The following is a 21943-nucleotide window of genomic DNA, read 5'->3' on the forward strand; positions in this document are numbered from 1 at the left end:
TTCTTTATAGTTTTTTAATGTATTTTATACTAAGCGCCTTGAGTACCTTGTGTGGTAGATACGTGCGCTATATAAAACTTCGGTATTATTTATCCACAAAACGTAGCTTTAAGGATTTGTCATTTTCGTTTGTATTTTAAAATGTTTTTTTGAGTTATTAATATTTAAAGGTATTCTGTAAAGAGTATAATTGACTTTCAATAGCTATGGATTGATTTTGAAACTATATGGATGCATTTGCAGACCTTTGTAACCAAAGCCACGTAAACGAAATCATGCCATCAAACGTTTTCGTAAAAGAAATGTACACTTATATTGTCTAAGACAAGTATTATCACTTGGTATATATCCCAACAAAAGCATACTCAGATTAAACTTTAGGGGTGAAAAATACCTATTTCTTCCAAACTACACACTACTTCAAAGGATGTTTTTTTACGATACCAAGTCATTAAAATTGGCCTAAAATCAATGCTAAATTTTAATGTTGAATTCGTGTACCAGAATCATATAAGTTGATTTCTGTAAAATAAATGTTTTTGCTATTATTTTGTATCTGCTAATCTCAAAACTCGCTGTCCGACTTCAGGTCAGAAAGTTTTATGCAGTGATTCTCTATATTTATGCCTGCAACACAAACTTTATTAGCTAAAAACTGTAGTGACAAGGAGGTGTGTAATTTCAAGACATGACGTCATTCATCTTTGAGGCCAGTCACCAATCAACGGGTCGTTAACTGCGCTTAACAAACTGCGCGTGAAACGCACACGCACCCCTCGCGAACCAGCGTGTGACGACGGAAGGGCAAACTGACGGGCCTAGTGCCGCAGGCCCGGTTGGTGGGCGGGTTACGCAAGATCTCAATGCAAAGTTCGTGTACGGTAGCGCAGAGCATTAGAGCGTATTAAAACCACCGCTAGTAGTTGGTAAGTTGTCATTTCATCGCGTACTGCACTCCATAGAAGGGTCCCAGGAACAACAACGCCTCAACAGCTCATTATATCCATTTCAGATTTTGTAAACTAAATTTCACACCCGAAGCAAAATAACAATGCAGAACACGAAAGGCGGTGTCACTCTGTCCAGTCAGGGCATGAACGGGCAGCTCTTCCCTCCCCCAGGCCAACCGGGTATGAGCAGCGGACCGCCACCGATGGTCGACTGGGTGATCGCACCGGACGAGAGTGTCCCCGGCCCCGTAGCCAGGCCACCGAGCACGGCGGGCGAGAACTTGCCGCAGTTCGGAGCTCGGATCATGGAGACCGTGAACGCTGGCTTTATCGCTCTGTCGATCGCAGTGGGAAAGGAGACGGGTTTGTTCCGTGTGCTGGCTGGTTTTGAAGGGCAGCCGAAAACATCACAAGAAATCGCTGATGAAGCTGGTTTAAAAGAAAGGTAAGTGTAACCAATGAATCTGCATTTCAAATTAATTTTGTTACTTCAACACTAACTTGTGGGAATATTCACTTTAAAAAAAATGGGGTGTATAATTGACACCATGGGTGTAGTCATAAAAATAGGCATTATAGATACTGAAGAATCAAACTAACATCTTATGATGCAAAGTAACACCAATGTACTTGTTTTGCAGAAATTAGTGTTATTTTAACACCTTATGGTGTAAATTTTGATTTTGTTTTGTTTTGTTTTGTATCTATTTGACAACACCCATGTTGATGTCAATTTTAACACCCTGTGTAGCACCAGAAGGTTTTCACTTTCATAATAGCCAGTAAATATATTGTTTGCGGGCCTAAACATTATCGTCATTATAGGCAGTTCAGAAAGTTATAATGTCTGAGATCAACACAGAATGGAGAGAATTGAAAAATTGAACTGGACATTATTGTTTCATCTCTTGAAAAGTAGCTATACATTATATTTCAATTTCTATTAGTTCATTATCATCAGCATTGCAAGCTGTATTCATTCTTTGTTGAATTCTCTTCAAGCAATTTTCTTTCTCTTTGTCACTTTTCATTCTCCTCCATGTTGCCGTCTCCATTTATATGATTTCATCTCTCCATCTCCTTTTGGGTTTTCCTCTTTTCTTCTTCTGACTGTCTGGTTGCCATTCTGTGATTATATTAGTCCATCTGTTGTCTTGCCGTCTTTAAGTGCCCTGCCGATCTCCATTTCATGTCATGGCATTCTACTCCGTGTTACCGTGTTCATAATAAGGTGGTGATTTCATCTTTCCTTCTCCTTTTTTTTTCTTCCTCTTTTTTTTCTCCTGTTTGTCCTTGGTTGCAATTCTAGGAGTCTCTATAAATTCCATCTGTTGTATTGCCTTCTTGCCAGTGATTCTTGCTAAGTCCCTTGCCCATCTTCATTTAATTTCTTGTCATTCTACTCCATGATGCCATGGTGATTTCATCTCTCCATCTCCCCATAAAGTCTTCTTCATCTTCTCCTGCCTGTCCTTGGTTATCGTGAGTCTCTTAGTCCATCTGTGGACTTGCCGGACGCCCATCTACATTTCATTTATTTGATCTTCTCCATGTTGACTTATTTATCGCCACATAAATGTGCCCAATCACATTGCAAAATTCAGTTAATGGTTTACCCTCATCCTTCTGTAATTTACTTTTTATGGAAATAAACAAACTGGTGTTCCTCAACATAAAACAATGTAATGCAAGAAAATAAGTTGAGGCTACAATCATGCAATCATGGAAACCGCTACTCAAAAACGTCTCTGTTTTGTTAGTTTGACGTTCAAATAAGAGTTTCTGTTAATTTTAATTAAGCAGTCAAAGTAAGTATAGCGACGGCCGAAGTGGAGGAGGGGTGACTTGACAGTATTTAAGATATCTTATTTTCTCTGAGTGACTGGTACTGATGCGAGCTTTTTAATCGGTGAGCCTTCAGATTGAAACTAGAATACAATGAGGCCATGGGTACTACGAATACTGTATAACATTGTCTTGAGCTTCAGGGGAACTTTCGTGTATATAAGGCAACTTCAAAGAGCGGGCACAAATTTGTAGTTTGGTAAAGAAGGGGTTAATGGCGTGTAGATGCTTGCTTGCCTGCCTGCCTTGCCCTCAAGTCCCCATGTACACACGACTACCGTATGAACCTTTTATTATAAATCACAGCCAACAACACCAAAGCGATAATGTCTGACATTTCCTAGGCTAAAATTTGTCACAGTGATTGCCGTGGCTAAATAGTTCGCACGCTGGTGACCCCGTGACCTCTGTTATATACATCACGAGCTTGCTACCACACAATGCAATCATGTTGTTGCAACTAAAAATGATGGATTAGGGTTGGTTTGGGTTGAACTGATATACCCCCTTCCTACCCCTCCTGTCTACTCACTTGGAACATTCATACAAATATGAAATAACATTATAAAATTGTAAAGAATCAGATTTGTACTGTCAAAAGTCTTGATAAACATGCTTGATCAAGATAACATTAAAACGGATGTGGTTATAATTGCACCTGGGTATAACAAACAAATTGTTTTGTCGGTTTGCCCGACATCGTCACTTTATTAGGCCTAGTCCTAATTTCACATAGTTCAATAAATAAACTCTTTATGATTATGCCATATCCAAATGATCAGTTTTGAAAAAGAGACTGGAGTCATACGTTGGTAATGACCCCGAATTTTTCCCGAAAATCTACTTATAGTTGAATGAATATAAATATATATATATATATATTTGTTTATGTCTGCATTATAAATACAGATAAATAATTCTTAGGGCCTACAACCACAGCCACGGTAATAACAATACAAACTCAATTCCAAATACACAGACAATTACAATTACATAAAACTAAAACTGAAACGTTATAAGCATTCATAATTTTCAGAAATTCCGAACTAATGAATTTCTTATACATCATTACCCTTCCCAGTGGATGCGTAATATTTACTGCCTGCATGGTGACAGAGCGATGCCGATAATATGAATTGAGCCGGATGACAAAAACTTTGTTTTTGAGGGCAGGGTCTAAAACCAGAACGATTAAAAACAAACCAGTTAGAAAGTGGATGGGTCGGATCTGTCAGTGTACAATTTAACTTGGCAATTTAACTTGGCTTGGTAATTTGTCTTTCAAATCCTATATCAAAAAGTCAAGTTTAAAATTGGTATTATGAGCAAGTCTCGCGTCAATCGAATGAGAATACATCACGAACGAATATTTTTCTATGAAATAAAATCTTGTTTTTGAACTCTGCCTATACAAAATTCTTAACCCATAGCAATTTGTAACAAACTTCCGTTTAACGGACATCTTCCTTTTAAATTAGTTTTGACAAATTTTCCACTAATTACAGTCAACTCTGATCAAGTGTCTTTGACTGGTCTGGGACCAAAGGTTCGTCCAGCTATAATCCGTTGATCCTATAAAGCAGGGAGTCAATCAAAGATTGACTAATCTCAACCTTCGTCTGGTCTCGTTTTTCAAAGCCAGCCTCAGGACTTCCCAAAAAATAAATACAGTAAATAAGGGGAGTAGGGCGATAACACCCAACACTAAACAAAATGCACCCAAGATGAATGGTGTTGCCGAGAGAAATTTTCCGACAAAGCGATTTCCGTAGGACAAATCGCAGGGGCCAATCGCACCGTACGACGGCGTAGCTTCACTCGCAACGCATAGTCAACCAAGCGTTTGAGTTGTCAACAACATATTTTCGGTGTCATTATACTGAAAGAGAGTCGAACCTCGCAACCGCAGCCCGCTACTTTTGGGTGTAAATGCGAAATGTAACTATTGACGAAATTTGTTGTGAGCATAAATCATTTATTTTTTGGTCACACGCGGATGCGACGGGGTTGTTTGCACGCAATGTTTGTCTGACTGTTTCCGAAACCGGTCTCATGGTATCGTGTGGTTCCTGCCTCGCTAATAAAGCAGCAACATTTATTAATTCCTATTGTTCATGAATATTTAAGCCATTTATGCATTATTTAAAAAAAAAACTTTATTTCAATGGTTACATTTAACTGACTTTGTTTATTTCTATTCTGAATCACTGTAAGAACTTGTTGTGCCTCACATTTAAAATTTAAAAAAGGTTTTCATGTTAGGGGCTGCCCTCTCGATATTGAAATCCAAACCGTCGCTTCAATCCCTTTGTGAAGAGTAGGCCGATGTCTCGTGTTATCGACGGTCATGATAATGCTATCGATTAGAAGAAGAAACACTATCATCGAAAAAGGGGACATCGATACGATCCTAATCAAATTAAGAGTAAATCGAGGGGCCTCTGTTTGCATGGCTGTGTGTACTTAAAGTATGCGTTTTTGAAGATGAATTAACTACGGGGCAGGGTTCCGTTTGACCGTGGATCGCTCGGGGCACGAAGCCGTTCAAATGCTGCTACAGCCCGGCCGAGCAATTCACCCGAAAGCAGTGTAAACATTGGATCGAAACGGAAACGCAAACACGTGGGTTGTGTTTACAGAAATCGTGAGTGTTATAACACAATATATATGTTTATTTTCTGTATGAAAACCATCACTCTGTGTCAACGAAGCTGTCAACACTGCAAAAACTGGGGTGTTAAAGTTGACACCATGGGTGTGTCACCTTATAGATTTCGAAGAGAGAATAAAAATTACATTGAAAAGTGTTGAAATAACACCATGTATTTATTCGACAGATATCTGTGTTATGCTTTATCCTATAGTGTAAATATTTGATTCTTTTTTTGTATTTATATGTGTGGAGATTAACACTAATGGTGTCAATTTTAACACCCCAGTTTTTGCAGTGTAGTTGTCATTAAATGAAAATCATGAATTTGGGGAATAATTTCATCCGAAATTCCGTCTCAGTTTTCCGCTTCGTTTGTTGAAACTCCTAAAAGAACTGTCTTTATTGCGCATCCAATATGTGATGGCCCACAGATTGATTATTCAGTAAAGATCGCCAACGGCATTGTGAATTTTCGAGTTCTCTTTTCTTTCCAGTTAAGATCATTACTGAGATGTTAGGCCCTAAATTCACTGCTAAAGAAAGTACGAAATACCATAGCGTATAGACAGGAAAACTTTCGGTTATGGAACGAGTCAGTGTTTGAAAAGAAGGGATTTAAGCTATTTTGAGATTATTGAGGGGGTTTAAAACCAGCAAGTCTTAGCCAACACTCCAACCTTTGTTTGTATGGGATTCGCCAAGAAGTCTTTTCAATTCACTGTATACCCGTTACAGTATCTTAAAAATCTCACTATTGTGAGACAATAACATGATGGGACGTCCATCTTATCATGCCATCCAATCGATTGCAATGTCCCTTTAAATGCAACTTTGTTCTATACCTTTTAAAGAATTTTTCCCCTCAGGGTTCCTGCCTGATGGGGCCTTGGGCCAGCCGTAATCCCTGTGTCCCCACAAGACGGTATCAAGTGCCTAAGAAGTTGTTATCTCTTGGACTTTCTCCAGTTCTCGCTAATCCTAAATCGGCTTTGTTTAATCCATTTATTGTTCATATTATTCCTTCATCTTCACATCCGTTCCGGTATTTTTTGTATGGAGAGATACATGCCTTGAACAAATAGGATGGTTCCATACAGAGACGGAACATAGTATCCCAAATTGTGCCGCTTACGTAAGAAAAGATTATGCAACATATAGACTACAATCTTTGGGATGATCATGATAACCTTCAGTGATCGATGTACACAGAAAGGGCTACAGTGGCAAATGGTACAACGAAAAAGGGTACAACGTACGTTTTTGCGTTTAATTTCAATTTAAACAAAGGGATATCAACAGAGAGGCATCTCCCGTGAAATGTTGACTATTTCACAATTGACTCAATTGCAATACATTCGAATGGTGCTTCCGAATTCCTAAAATTCCTTAAATTGCATTTTAAAGATCGAAAGTTTCAAGGTCCGATTCATTTTTGGAATTTAGTATCTCTTCGGTCAACAACTTTGTTTGAACGTAATTTTTTTACCAGCGCACGCTAAAAAGAAACGATAAAAAAAATATTTAACGAGCTAATCAATACAATTATCAACATTTCTCAAGGAACATTAATGTGCTTCAATTTAGCCAATTGAATTTCGACAAAAAAGAGTACAAAACTTTCCATGTTGTGCATATCAAAAATAAACCACCACAACTCAAAGAGAGACGGCCGTGTCTGGTATATCCGCAAACCTCCCTAGTTTGTAAAGTTTCGAATCTTACTTAAAGGGAAGGTACACGTTTGGTAATTACTCAAAACAAATATTAACTTAAACACTGACTTGGTAACGAGCATTGGAGAGCTGTTGATAGTATAAAACATTGTAGGAAACGTCCCCCTCTGAAGTAACGTAGTTTTTGAGAAAGGGGTAATTTCTCACTAAAAAAAATAAAGAGAAGTCTTTTATTTTTATCTGAAAGCACACAAATTCGTCCAATAAGGATGTTTTTTCGTTCATCATTTTCTCGCAACTTCGATGACCGATTGAGCCCAAATTTTCACAGGCTTGTTATTTTATGGTTATGATGGGATACACAAAGTGAGAAGACTGTCTTTGACAATTACCAAACGTGTACCTTCCCTTTAAGAATGATATCTGAAGACGCAGACAATATTCGGTACGGACATTGAAAATCCATTTACCTGAATCATTTAAGCCAACTCATGGGTTTACTAAACACTAACTTAAATCAGCATTTGAGAGTTAATTGTGAGAAATATTCAATTGACAAGCTTAAGTTACCCAAGGATTTTTCGTGGTACGCCAGAACAAAAGGGTCTCACCGGCGCAAAACACCAAAACGATTAAACCGATATTCCAGAACAGACCAATTGTCATATGATGGGGGCATATTCTGAATGGTAAATTAATGGCAAAGTCAATGAAGCCTTACTTCCTGAAATGTCTGAAGTCTTTAGAAATTTAAAGCTGGAAGTCAAAAGAGACGGATTGTTAAAGATCGGTGAAGATAATTTGTCGCCTTTTAATCCGGTAGTTTGTTTTCTTGATGATGGGTGTACTGGTATATAACTCCATTCATGAAAAGACCTTCGGTCTAAAAAGGGTTGTCGTTTTGAGTTTGAATCTGCTTTTCGTCAAATTGTTTGACAAAGCAAACTTGCCAGACACCGCAGTTTGAATTAATATTACACAAGAACAATATTTTACGAAAACGTTTGGCCAATGTACACATCGTAGCAAAAACACGATGTGACACGGTTCAAATCACCATGGCAAAGAATAATGGAACAACTTATATTAAGATAAATCTCATACTTTTGAGGAAAAGAGCAAGGGAACATTTCTTGTCCACTTTGAAATCAGTGTACCTGGTTTTTATTTCACGTTTCTGAAATGCTTCAGGCGAGACGTCCATGATATCTCCCGAAAACCTTGATTCTCTTCAGTTTGAGTAGATTTATGTGCAGGAATATTGTATGGAGTATTCATTATTTATTTATTGTATTTATTTTCCTTTTTTATTTTGAGAAGAACTTGGTCATCTTCCGTTCAATTTTTCAAAATTTACCCCATCCCAATGTACAAACTCCTCAGCTTCGCCTTCGGGCTGTAGGCGCGTTGAGACTGTTCGCAAATCCCAGTGTCTGAACCGCTGCGGAAGGAAAACGCTCAGTGTTGTGGGTTTTCATTTTCTCCTTAAACGCCAGAAGGCCTCCTTGCGAAACACTTTTCATTAAAGCATTTTTTATTGATTAATTCAAGGAAAATGTGCATCATCTTATAAGAGGGGGTGAAAACGAAAATCAAATTTGCCACATTACGCAAATGTTACACAGCCCTGAGTATCCGGTAAATAGACCGCAGTCGAGTGCGGCTGGCGGTTTCAGAGGCAGAGGGGGAACAAGAAAAAGAAAAACCCCAACTTACAATTGCCCAAAGCGGTCCCGAAATATCCCGCTTTTCACACCCGTACTGCATTTTTTTCTTGTAAAAAGATTTTCAGACGTTTAAGCCAATTAAAATGGCCTTGAACTTGTCATCAACAGCCGCTGGCTTTCTGTAATCAGCTTACAGCAAATACTTTGTGCTTGAGAATGGAATATGGCCAGGTTTGGAAGTGGCGGCGAGGGCTTGTGAATAGTTCCCGGCCTTTCCTCGGTGAATGTTTGTAACGCCACAGGGCAATCCCTCATTAATATGTCGCCTGCCAACTCCTCAATTCCCCAATCAATCTTGGGACCAGGCATCTGCATACTATAGAAAGAAGAAAAAAACCTTTGGTGTTATTAACTTACAAAAGCCCTGCGTTTTTTCTCCCCCTTGAAAATAGAAAACCTGAAAAATTTTGCACAATGAAAAATCTGAGCGTCGGAAAGCGGCTTTTGAAGCTCCGTTGTTTGAGGGGAACAATTTTTAAGCCTCGCCGCGGGGCTGGACGAAATGGGCATTCTAATATGTCGCCGGCTTCCCACTTTACCCCCGTCAGATTTTCGGTGGCCTTGGCTTTCCGCTTACAAAATGGGCCACGTCGTTGTTGAATGCCGGACCGTTTTATAGGGTCTAGGGGGGCAAGATGGGGACCTTGTTTAGGGGCGGACCGGAGTAAGCCTACCCTTGGGGCGGCCCATGCCGAACCAAGACGTGCTGATACGAGGAGAAGGGGGACATGTCGACGGTTTACAATCTTCGGTATGCTTTACAAGACAAATCATCAATCAATCTCAGAAGATTTGTTGTTATTTCATGTCAAAACATTTGTTTTCCCGATTGGATGTCCATGCATCGAGAAAACTTGTCTATTGTCCACGTGCCAATATTAAGGCACTTTTAAAAGCAGGTGAATTTTCAAAAATTACATGGTTTTCTGACATCGGCATCGTTTGGGCTATTTGGGCAAACAAATATACAAAAAAATATATGACTCCTGCTGTTTTTATTCCTTGTTTTTTTGTAAAATTTGAAAACATCATGGTTTTGTGATTTGGTGTTGAGGGTTGTCACTTCCATTACGGTCAGGAGCTGTGTATAACTAAGTGTTCATGTCAATAGGAATGACGACTGGGTGCCAGAGTGTCTGCGACTGCTATATTGATGGCCTGTGTTGTATAGACCCCCTTCGCTATGATAAAGCCATCTTTGAACGCAAAGTCGACAATGATGAAGTCCCATTGCAGTCGCTAATAACATCCCTTATTTTCATGTGAGGATAAACTGACAACATCAAAATTAGTAATTTCGGTCAAAATGTGTTTATTAACGTTTGCCGTCATTACCGGTTGAGCATGGTCATTCTTGCCCTGTGATTGAATCAATGCATGGTGCAAGGCATGGGCGTCAATAATCAACACAATTGTCCCACACCAGGTTATAAACTCACAATCTCAAGGTTGTTCTTACCAAGCAAAACCTAACGAGCAATGAACATTCGGGTAATTTGAAGGTTTGACTTTAGTTGAGTGTTTCCCGCCAAAATAATGTCAAAAATGTTTGTTATAAAGTCATGCCAAATCAGATAATTTTCAGCAGCCCTTTTTACACAACTGGCTGTTTTCAGAACTGCCAAAAGTCGATGGAAAAATTCATAAAACATTACAAGAATTCTGTTCTCCACTTTGAAAGTTTAAAATCTAATGTAGGCCTACCGGCTGCGGCTGTATAAGCGCTACCTATTCACTGCGTGATTGTGATGTAGCCGTGGCTGGGAAGCCTTGTCAGAATTGGCGGATACAGCTATGGCTACTATTGTTGCTATGGGTCTGACGACGTAAGCTGCTGTACCTCAACGCATGGTGACGCAGCAAGTGTAGCCGTAGCCACTAATTCGAGCACAGCCGCAGCCTCCAATTTGGACACGGCTTATTGATTCGGATATTGATTTAAACCAGGAGCCACGTCCGGGCATCAGACAACCAGAACTTAACAGATAGTGCCATCTCATCATTGTGCTTAATAGCCTGTGACTCTGAGTCTGAGTTTCGTAACCAAGTCCGCAGTAAAATAGTTGTTTGTCACAAACACTTCATCCAAAACATATTTTCCCCAATTTTTACCTTGCGCAATTAATCTTAGAGCGGTCTCCTTAGCCTATTTTATTGATTACATGATCATTTTCGCTCAAGGCTGTAATATTTCGGAGGTTTAGAGCCAACAAAAGGGGATCATAATAACTCCACTGTTTGCTACAATGCTTTTGTCAGATACAGTCGTATCGTTCAAGTTGGTTGAGTCTGGTTTCCGGTGGACAATCAACAACCGTAACGTTCTTCTTGGGCTCGTTGTTGTGTCGTTATTTTTCTCCGCAAACGTGTAGGGGACCGTGTCAGAACGGTTTTTGTCATGGGTGTATAACGCACCATTGACCCTGCCAATAACGTGGCCATACCATGCCCCCATGCCGTGGGTTCTCCTGACTTTTCAGATGCTTCATTAACTCGAATAAACAACTTTTATGACTTTTCAATTTTTTTCGCAGATTGTTATTTTATTTTGCTGAATGCAGGTGTCCGAAGCTACGCTATTATGCTATAAGTAAATATGGTTGACATATCCGATTAGGTCGGGACGATGATGAATGGGCACTTTCAACGAACTAAAGCAAAACAATCTATACTTTGAAAACTTCAATTTATTGTGCTCTTTGTTCGTCTTTAACTCTGAAGTGTTTGAGTAAATCCGAAATTAAAGCTGGCCTATACTATAAGATCAACCAATCAAAATAAATAAAATCAGAAAAATTGCAATTAGCAAAAACCATTTGGTGCTTTTTTTGGTATATTGCATATAGTTGTTCTTTATTGAAACATGATCAAACCCCCAAGTCAATGTCACACACGTTTTGAAAGCCAGACATGCCAATTTATCACGAAGTGCCAAGCTATGTTTGCAAACTACTGAAAACCCTGAAATGTACCTTTCTGACTTTGAAATGACAATCACATCACATCGGACCTCCCGATTTAATTAAAAGAAAACAAATTGGAAAGCCAAAAAGTTCGGCTTCTGTCGATAATATATCGAAACCTTTTTACTTTTGGAAATCGTCAAAGACCAGTATCCTCAAGTGGTGTTTTCCAACATACTTAAAAAAAACTATGAAAATTTGGAATGACAAGTTTCACTTCTATAATGGAAGACACATCTTTAAACAAACTCATAGAGGGAAATGATCAGTTGAATTTTAGAAGCGTTCATACTTTACCCATTTTGCAAAAATTAGGTTTTTAAAACGGGTAATAAATCGCCCTGCGTGTTTGCCGTCGCTCGTAGAGTGCCCGGGTAGGCGCGGTATACTGGCGGCTACCGTGTTATCGATTTGGTAACTTTAGCCAGAAGCAAGTGTCATTGCCCACCAAAGCAAATTTGTGCAACTCATTTACCGTGTATTAAGACACTTTCATTGTGTAAAATGAGTATGCACAAGGTGTAAGCGATATTCCTTTCAAGGTCTCAGTCAAGAGCGTGGAGAAACGGAAAATGAAACCTTTTACATTCTTCAAACACCCACTCTCTATTATCATCATTAAATTACAGGGAATCCTAAACTATCTGAGATAAATCAACCGCAAATAGTGGTCCCTCCTTTTTGTACGCCATAAGCTAAGTGTTTGAGTTTTGTATTATAAATTTACTGCATTGTGAGCACTGTAGTGTAAAATGATTCAGGTCAATGCATAACTCAGTCAATAAAGACATGCGCACGGTTTGTTTTTGGCGCTATATATAAAGTTAACTCGGTACTTCTGAATTAGGCAGCTCAGCAAAACGTTAGATCAAAGGGTTTCCTTTAAACATGTGCCCTTAAACAATGATTTCTGATGCTTGGGCTCAGTGAGTAAATCTGAAAAAGTCTACCTTTGTACGTTGCTTCAAACAGCCAGACCGCAAGCTAAATACTTGATTTCGGAAAGGACAAACGTCAGAGCGCATGTGCACGTTATCAAACTATCCACGTCACGATATCAATATCGAGATTGAGGTCATGCATACACCACGGTTTTAGCTTAGACTCAGGCTTAGGTTGGGCTTAGGCTTGGGCTTAGGCTTGGGCTGAGGAATGGTCGTAGGATTGGGCTCACTTGGGCTCAGGCTTAGGCTTGGGGTCAGGATGAGTCTTGGGATTTGGGCTCACGCGTAGGCCCATGCTTTGGTGGCACGGTTGGCTTGTGCGTAAAGCGCTCGCCTCTCACCAAGGTGACCCCGGTTCGATTCCCGGTCGGGGCCATAATGTGAGTTGAGTTGTGCGTTGGTTCTCTGCTGTGCCACGAGGGTCTTTCAGACTATCCGGTTTTTCTCCCTCAGGAAAAATCAAACACTTTCGATCTTGGCTGTGCTCCGTGGTCATTATGGGTTGATTATTATTATTATTAAGCTTATGCTTATGCTTAGGATAGGGCTCCGTAGGTAATATTTAAAATGTTCACTATCAGTACGGTACTTCGTGGACTACGCGTAAGCTGAAGACTACGAATTAGCCGTGTTTTGAGAAACATTAAGGTTGATCGTAAATTAAAGATCATAGGTCATCTTCGAGGAAGACACTCCAATTATTGACAATTATTTTACCCGTGGGTTAAAAACAGCCTTTGTATGCGAGAGTGAAAAACCAATGCATAGGCCCAAGGATTAGTAATTTGTGATTACAAATTTAGAAAGAGTCAATATGAATAGAAGATCACCAGAGTCGAATCATCCAGAGAAATATTTCTAAATGCAAAATATCTGTCAAAGTCGATACAAAGTCGATACAAAGTCGGCAGACTTCCTAAACTACCAACCATTAACAAATTGCAGAAAAGACGAAATAAATCACCGTTTGAATATTTTCCGCTGTTTTTAACTAAGATTGACCTCGAAACTTGTTGACAAGTTAGTTGTATGGCTTGTTTATTGAAAACTAGACGGCGTGGGAATGAAATACATTTTTTGTTAAAGTCAATGTTGTATTTATCAGCGTCATCCCATTCTCTGAGCTTTGTGTCCAGGGGGTCTGGTTGATCGGATGGTTGAACTTCTCCCCTCCCGACTAATTCGACACTTCTTTTGATCGAAATCATGAATCTGTAACACTTATGGTTTGAGCGCGAACCATGTAGGCTACACCGGGTGCGTTTTGTTGGCAGATTAACCTGAACCCAATTTGAGCACAACAAATAACTTAAAGGCGCAACAAAAATATGCAAACAAAAATAATGTCACAAGCCGAAATACCATGCCACAATTTATTTTATTTTCTTCTTTTTTTTGGGGGGGGGGAGCAATCTAGAGATTAAAACATTTAGACAAAACTCGAGCGTACGTCTAAGTAAACAAAATGTAATATACAAATTATTTAGTTTTTCTTGTGTGAAACTGTGTAAAGGTTTGCATAGGATTTGAAACTTTGCATGGTAAAAATACGATATGGAAAGGTTTGGGGTAACACCATGTAATGATAATCTCTTAATGAGTTGGGGTGGTTCTTAAAAGAACCGTTGGTTTCAACTCGACGTTTCGATCAGTATGCTCTGATCGTCTTCTGGAGAAAGCCTGTATGAATATGGTTAAGGGTGTCCAGGAGTGGGTAATTATTCTTGGTGAGTGTCAACTGTATGCTTGAATAACGCCTTTACAACCACCCCGTGTCGAGGGGAAACCAGCAGCAATTAGCGACTTCAATTGTTTATAATGAACTCATACAGCTGTAACATCACAACATTTACCCGCTATTTGATTATAAAAAAGCTGTTGACATTTGTTTTTTTTCTTGAAGGTACGTGCGTGAGTGGCTCGGGGCGATGACTACGGGGCGGATAGTCAACATGGACGCTACGGGGAAACGATTCTATCTCCCGCCTCATCGCGCCATCTTCTTGACTACCCCGGGCCTTGGCTATGAGCTCACCATCCTCGCTGCGGCTCTGCCGATGCAGGGGAAGGTCTTCAACCATATCATCGAGAGTTTTAAGCTGGACGGGCCCAAAGGTAAAACATCACTCAGATAATGTAATAAACAATCCATGTACTGCCCTCTATTGAAATCTTCACACCATGGTTTTGCAAAAACTTGGTATAATGAGTGACGCCAAAGGTCCTACATTCAAAGGAAATTTATGCGTCGAGGACTAACTCCTGTGACATTATTTCCTGCATGCAACACCGGTCTTAATAAAACAATATGGGAACAAGCCGAATATCATGATACACTTCGACAAAAATTTAACATGAAGACTGCTCTATCACGATATCCTTGTCTTTATCAAGCAGGCAAAAAACATCCACAACAATTTCGTATATATTGAGAATACAGTCGTACACATTTTGCGAACGCAGCCAGATAGATTCTCCCATGACCAGTTCTGGAAAACTGGTATACCGGGCTCATTTTTTTCCCATTTCGGCAAAGTGATTCAAGTGATAATGTGACCAATAACTTAAACAGCTAACGCACCTAAAGAACATTGCCGTGTAATACGCACTTATTACGGGGCAAAGCAAATAAGACGTGGCACAATGACAAACTATTAGCAACTCATGACAATTTACTACATGATATTGATAAACAGTGTTTCCCATTTGAAATATTTGCTTTGTGCCATGTGAGTTTGTGTGCAAAATTGGACCCACGAAAGCTGCAATTAAGTTCAATTAAATTGATCATTGGGTTTACAACACGGACACAGTGATTGAGGCAAAGCATGAGTCAAGCAAGTCCATAGGTCGTTCTCCCCTAGGTATAAATAATGGTCAGTATGTCAATAGAGAAATAACTGGGAATTGCTTTAAATCTGTTTCTTCTGCGCTTTGTCGGTGACATTTAGAGGAGGAGGGTGCCACTGATGCACAAGTTTTCCGTTAATAGTTTTTTTGTTAGATACATGGTACTCGAGCATTTTGAAACTAATTACGGACAGATTTCCTCTTGTGTACTCTGACAAGACTGGATTTTAGATTCCCTCTTGTGTACTCTTACAAGACTGGATTTTGCTTATCATACGATTCAATGTGCAATAAATTGTGTTAATACATAGGCAGCAGAAACATTTGCCCAAAGGCTTGTCCAAATATTGTCAAATCCCTGATGTCCGATTATTGGTTACTTTCGCAGGTCACAACTCTATTTCCTTGTGACCTATGACCATCTTCATATCTTGGTTGCTTTTCTTTCTTTACAGGCGTTTCGTACGATCACTTTGGTGACTTTCATCATTTTATGAATGAATGTTCACTGGTATGGTGGGAACGGCATCTTGTGCAGACATTCATCCCGTCAATCCCGGGTCTCAAAGACATGTTAGGTACGTTAGCATTAATAAATCACAATACGTTACAGAGGCCGTGCCCGAATTAGCGGCTTTAGCTACGGATACGGCTAGATTTCCGCGTCACCGTGCGTTTAGCAGCCTCATATCAAAGTCGTAGCCATAACCGTAGCAGCCTTTTCGGATTTAGCCTCATAATACGGCGTGTTATAGCCAAGCGGTCTATAGGTCACCGGACCCAAGCTGGTGTCAGCAGCCCAGCTCCTTGTTGATGATACCCATGCCTACATCATGAATGTGAAGGGTAGCAAAGGCCACATAGTTAGCTTGATTCCACGTACACTGTATAACAAAAACGGTGAAATTTACGGCACTTTACCTGGCACCAGGGGTCGATTTCACAAGGAGTTAGTCCTAACTTAGGACCAGTTTTATTTAAAAAATGTATGGTTAGTCCTAAGTTAGGACGAGTCTAACTCGTCCTAAGTCGAGATAAGACTAGTCTTAACTCTTTGTGCAATCCGCCCCAGGTAAAGTGGCGTAAATTTCACGGTGGAAGTTTTGCAAACTACCCCTTCAATGCACACTATTATTACAAAACTTCCACTGTGAAATTTACGGTACTTTACCTGACACCCTAGCTGCCAGGTAAAGCACGTACATTTTACGGATATTTCTTACAGTGTACCCATCTTGTTCGTCTTATCATCTGACTTCAACAATTTTATTGTCAGTGGAACAGGGACAAATGATGCTCTTTTGAATTGTTACAAGTGAGTTGAAATGTTTGCCGAATAATGGCTATAGCCACCCTACACAACAAGTTATGACCAGGATGGTAGACCGTTGAAATGATGCCGTTGTATCAATGTTTTGTCTTGCAGAATAACCTAGAATTGTTTTCCTTTTTACTCCACAGAGTCGGGGATCTCGGTGCTAGACCTTGGGTGCGGCGAGGGAGGAGCAAGCCTCCTCATGGGACAGGAGTTCCCAAATAGCTCAATCCTTGGCGTGGATATCTGCAACCATGCCACACAGGCTGCGCAGAAGGGTATCGCCAAACACAGCCTCACCAACGTCAAATTCCTTCAGATGGACGCCCACGATATTCCGGATGACTGGGAGGGGAGGTTCAAGTACATCCTAGCGTGGGATTCCATCCACGACATGGCGCATCCGAACAAGATCCTGGAACGCGTCCGGAAAGTCCTTGCTCCGGGTGGGATCATGTCCGTCATGGAGGTCAACGCCAGGTCCGAGATTAAGGACAACATGGACATGCCGTTCGCGTCTACGTTCTACACCAATAGCATGTTCCACTGCATGACGGTTCAGCTCAACGCTGGTGGCGAGGGCCTCGGGAACATGTGGGGCAGGGAACGGGCAGAGGAGACCCTACGAGATGGTGGGTTCAACGTGGAGACATTTCCATCACCCTTTGAAGGGTCATTTAACTGTCACTTTCTCTGTAAACTTAAAGAATGAAGGCCGAATTCAGTCAAGTTGGGGTGTATGCAATATTTGAAGTTGCTGGCGCCATTTTATGTTATTCACAACAGCGTGAGTCGGTACACTACAACAGGATAGTAAGTCCTTGTACAGAATATTAACATTATTTTGGTGTGTAGGAATGGATTTTGACGATAAGGCATTGTTCTTGTTCAAGAGGAGAATGCATATGTAGTGCCTATAAATTCTGTCTAGCCCTTTAGACTTTTACCACAGGACATCCCAAATTTTACGAGAACAAGAACAGAGACAAGTTAAGTTTGAACAAAGGATAGATTTCTTGTCTTTGTGAGGAAAACTTGCAACTCGAGAAAACCCACAGAGGCCCTTCTCGAAACGACGGCTTCGGCTTTGGATTCGGCTTCAGGGTGTCTTGGCCCCATGATTGTTTTGACAATACTGCGCGTGCTGTGCGTATAGGCGCTCAGGGCTTCAGACAAGAGGACGGAGCCTGAGGCCGAATCCAAATCCGAAACCGTGGATTCGAAAAGGGTCATAGTAAGATTGTCTTCGCTGAGGTTTTAACCCATCCGCGTCTAAACTAAATAGACGAGTAAGCAAGACTGAACAACACTTTATTTTCCCGCGTTTTTAAGGAAAAGTATGCCCTTCTCTCCCTCCCCCTTTTTACTTTTGCACTATTGTTTTCTTATGTTTCAAAAGTTTGTAAATGTTTCTCTTATTTATACGAATGAATATAATTATATTGTGTGTATAGACTCGATCTTGTAAAGAAAGGTTGTGCCACCGAACTGTTTTTGTTCTTACGATTATGGTCATGTAAAATATTTGCTAGCATCGATTATAAAACCTTCGAGGAAAAGACTCACAAACACAGACGTGTGTGTGTTTCTTTTCATTAATTTACCTCATGCTCGTAACTTTTTGAGTGGCCGTTTATTTCTTGGGGAAAAAAAATGCTAAAAATTCAGCTGTAACATAGATAAAGTTTATTTTATAAGCTACCTCTTCGAACCTTAATAATTAATAGCAGTTTCGAAAAATTTTGTTTGGGTCAGGCAGTTAATTTGTATTAATATCGGTTTGCCGATTTTAGGGCAGCTTTGTTTGTGATTTCTAAACGCGCATTTTTTTGCTTACTTGTTGGTTCAACTGAAGATAAGATTTTAACATGTCCCACGTACGTCATTACCCAATACAGTTGGGAGGTTTAGCTGCACGTATGCGAGCAAAACGTGAATGAAACGTCAACAAAAAATTGCTGTAAAAATCTCACGTTTTAAGCATACGTGAAATTACCATTTCTCACGTCGGGTACGTATGTGCAGGCGTCATACGTGAGAATGAAATAAGCCAAAAGTGGTGACGTCGTAGAAATGACACCATTTTTTGAAGTCCACGTTCACGTTTTTTTCTCGCGTAACGTGCAGCTAAACCTCGCTAATGTGCATAGCTAAATTGCTGTGAATGTATGTGGCACATTAAAAGTGGTACCAATCTCGTTGATGAACATTTAAAATGTGTGTAGATGTTTTGGGTTATTCCAACCATATTATTTAGGCTGGCAAAAGGTCAATTTAGTAGGCAGTGATTTGCCTTGCAACCTCAAGCCAGTTCTGGAAAATCATTAACTAAACACTGTTTACAGAAATTTTTCATCATTAGAATGAACCTTTTGTTATAATCAATTTAAACACAAATATTAACGTAAGCATCCCAATTAAAGTCGGAGACGTCATACGCTGCTATGGTCTGCCATTTGGGGAGTCAAGATATAGGATCTTTTCCAAACATGGGCTACGAGGCTCGGGCTTGGGCCTCGTTATAACTTTTGAAGCAGCTTGCATTTTGCACGGTGATTCGAATACCAGACGCCTCATGGGGTTTTATCCGGCCTGCGTGCTGCGTGTCCCCATAATGGTGGGCTGAAGGAAGATGAGTCACAAGAGGGCGCTTTAAGAAAAAATTTCCACAAGACACAGTATGATGTATAGGGACAGAATCTCCTGCCACACTGAAGCCAGAGCCAAAGCCAAAGGATCTGTGCGTCTATAACGCACACTGCATAGTATCATATTATTATGTGGAAATGACCATCAAAATGGCGCAGGCAAGATCTATGGCGTGACTGACGTCAGGTGGATCGGGCCAATACATTTAATAGTAAACAAAGTAATGATGAACACTGATTATGTTTTTATTTCATTTTCTCTGGAAATGAATGTATTATTTTGTAAATTAATTTGTGCAAAAGGGAGTTTATGAGCACTCTGTACGTATTTATGCACTTGTAAATTCATATTTTTAATGTTTTTCATTACCTAAAAGTGGATGTAGACTACAGTATAGTGCGATAATTTATCGTGGTTTTGTATAAAATATATTACATAATAGTCTTAATATTCATAGGTACTTATTTAATAAAGTCACTGCCGCTACTTGTATTCTTATAGTACGTGAAGGGAAGAGGCTGGATCTTTGTAAATAGACCAAGTTATTTTAACAATAGGGAAGATATTATAATTTCTACAAAGTGTGAATAATTAATGTGTTGTATTATAATGTTGAATGTTTGTGGCATTTTGTTTATTAATTAAACCAAATAGTGGTCACTAATTATTGGCGTTTGATCTTGTTGTTTTTTACACGACAGAATTTTTTGTAATTTTTTTTGTTATATGAAGTAGAATTTAAAAGGCAGTGGACACTATTGGTAATTACTCAAAATAATTATTAGCATAAAACCTTACTTGGTAACGAGTAATGGGGAGCTGCTGATAGTATAAAACATTGTAAGAAACGGCTTCCTCTGAAGTAACGTAGTTTTCGAGAAAGAAGTAATTTTCCACAATATTGATTTCGAGACCTCAGAATTTGAATTTGAGTTCACGAAATCAAGCATCTGCAAGCACACGACTTCGTGTGACAAGGGTGTTTTTTCTTTCATTATTATCTCGCAACTTCGACGACCAAATTTAGCTCAAATTTTCACAGGTTTGTTATTTTGTGCATTGTTGAGATACACCAAGTGAGAAGACTGGCATGGTCTTTGACAATTGCCAGTAGTGTCCAGAGTCTTTAAAGGCATTGGACACTATTGGTGATTACTCAAAATAATTATTAGCATAAAACCTTTATTGGTTACGAGTAATGGGGAGAGGTTGATGGTATAAAACACTGTGAGAAACGGCTCCCTCTGAAGTGCCATAGTTTTCGAGAAAGACGTAGATACACTAACTGTGAAGGCTAGTCTTTGACAATTACCAATAGTGTCCACTTTTAAATAAACTCACGTGCTGAAAAGTATGGACACAGAGCTGTCAAAGAGCAAACACAAAGTAACGAGGGTCAATTCACCATCAGAATAATGTTTGATTTCGACAAGTTTCAAAAGTTATACCATTGTAAAGCCCATTTTATGAGCTTTATCCTCATGCTCATTTTGCTTTTGTGACGATTTTGTAGGCAGGGCCAGCGTCCAGGGAAGTAGGCTTACTATGGCCACCAAACAAACGCACCATTGGCCTGCCTATCAATACATGACTTTTGCCGCAGAAAAATTACCTGAAACAAATTCTGCGGTTTGTTTGACAACTCCCGAACTAGGCATGCTAGAGAGACGCAACTTGTGCACGTGTCTGCCTTGAATATTCACCCATCCACTGATTACCTTTTAGGGATCCTGCGAGCATACTCCCAGTATTCCTAAAAATTGATGTTTAACGGCACGTGTTTTTGAACCAATTAATGCGTTTGATCTGAACGCTCATAAATCATGGGCACCAGAATTTCTTTTTTACGGAACCACATTATTTTTTAGCCCAGACCAAATCAATGGAGAAATTAAGCGACGAAATGAAGAATTGCCTCTCACAATAAGGTATAAAACATGTTTTTGGTTCCATAAAATTAAATAAATATACTCTAATACACTAAGGGTACTCACAAGCTTTGCCGCCTCTGCCTCCCATGCCTTAAACTGTGGACTCAACAAACAAAATGATGGAGGAAACAACTAGGGCCAGTAATTAGAAATTTACTTCAAAGCAAGAGCTCGTAAAACTGGTTGTTCTTGCTGCAAAGGTGATCTCTGAAAGTGAACACTTCCCAATGCTACCCAAGTATGTAGTATTTTTTATAGCTTTTGCTTGGCATTTGCACTACGAACGTAAAATGAAAAGATTAGTGGTTAAAGAACAAAACACTTTTGAATATCCCGAATTCCAGAACATGTGAAAGAGTAACCTGCATTGTTCTATTGCTCTTTCTACAAGTACAAAATACTTATCTAGTGATTGGCAGTGCAACCCGCGGTCTTGCTGGTCA

The 21943-nt window shown here is 39.7% G+C and overlaps 1 protein-coding gene across 1 annotated transcript; it reads left to right on the top strand.

Annotated features, from left to right (window-relative positions):
- The first annotated feature begins 837 nt into the window (after positions 1-837).
- On the top strand, positions 838-19370 carry LOC117295970. Its single transcript, XM_033778795.1, has 4 exons — positions 838-1395; positions 14659-14870; positions 16061-16183; positions 17067-19370. Exons 1-4 carry the CDS (start codon positions 1052-1054, stop codon positions 17630-17632), a joined length of 1245 nt encoding a protein of 414 aa, XP_033634686.1. The 5' UTR covers positions 838-1051; the 3' UTR covers positions 17633-19370.
- The last annotated feature ends 2573 nt before the right edge of the window (positions 19371-21943 follow it).

The sequence above is a fragment of the Asterias rubens genome, chromosome 10, assembly GCF_902459465.1.
Source record: "Asterias rubens chromosome 10, eAstRub1.3, whole genome shotgun sequence".
Taxonomy (NCBI): Eukaryota; Metazoa; Echinodermata; class Asteroidea; order Forcipulatida; family Asteriidae; genus Asterias; species Asterias rubens.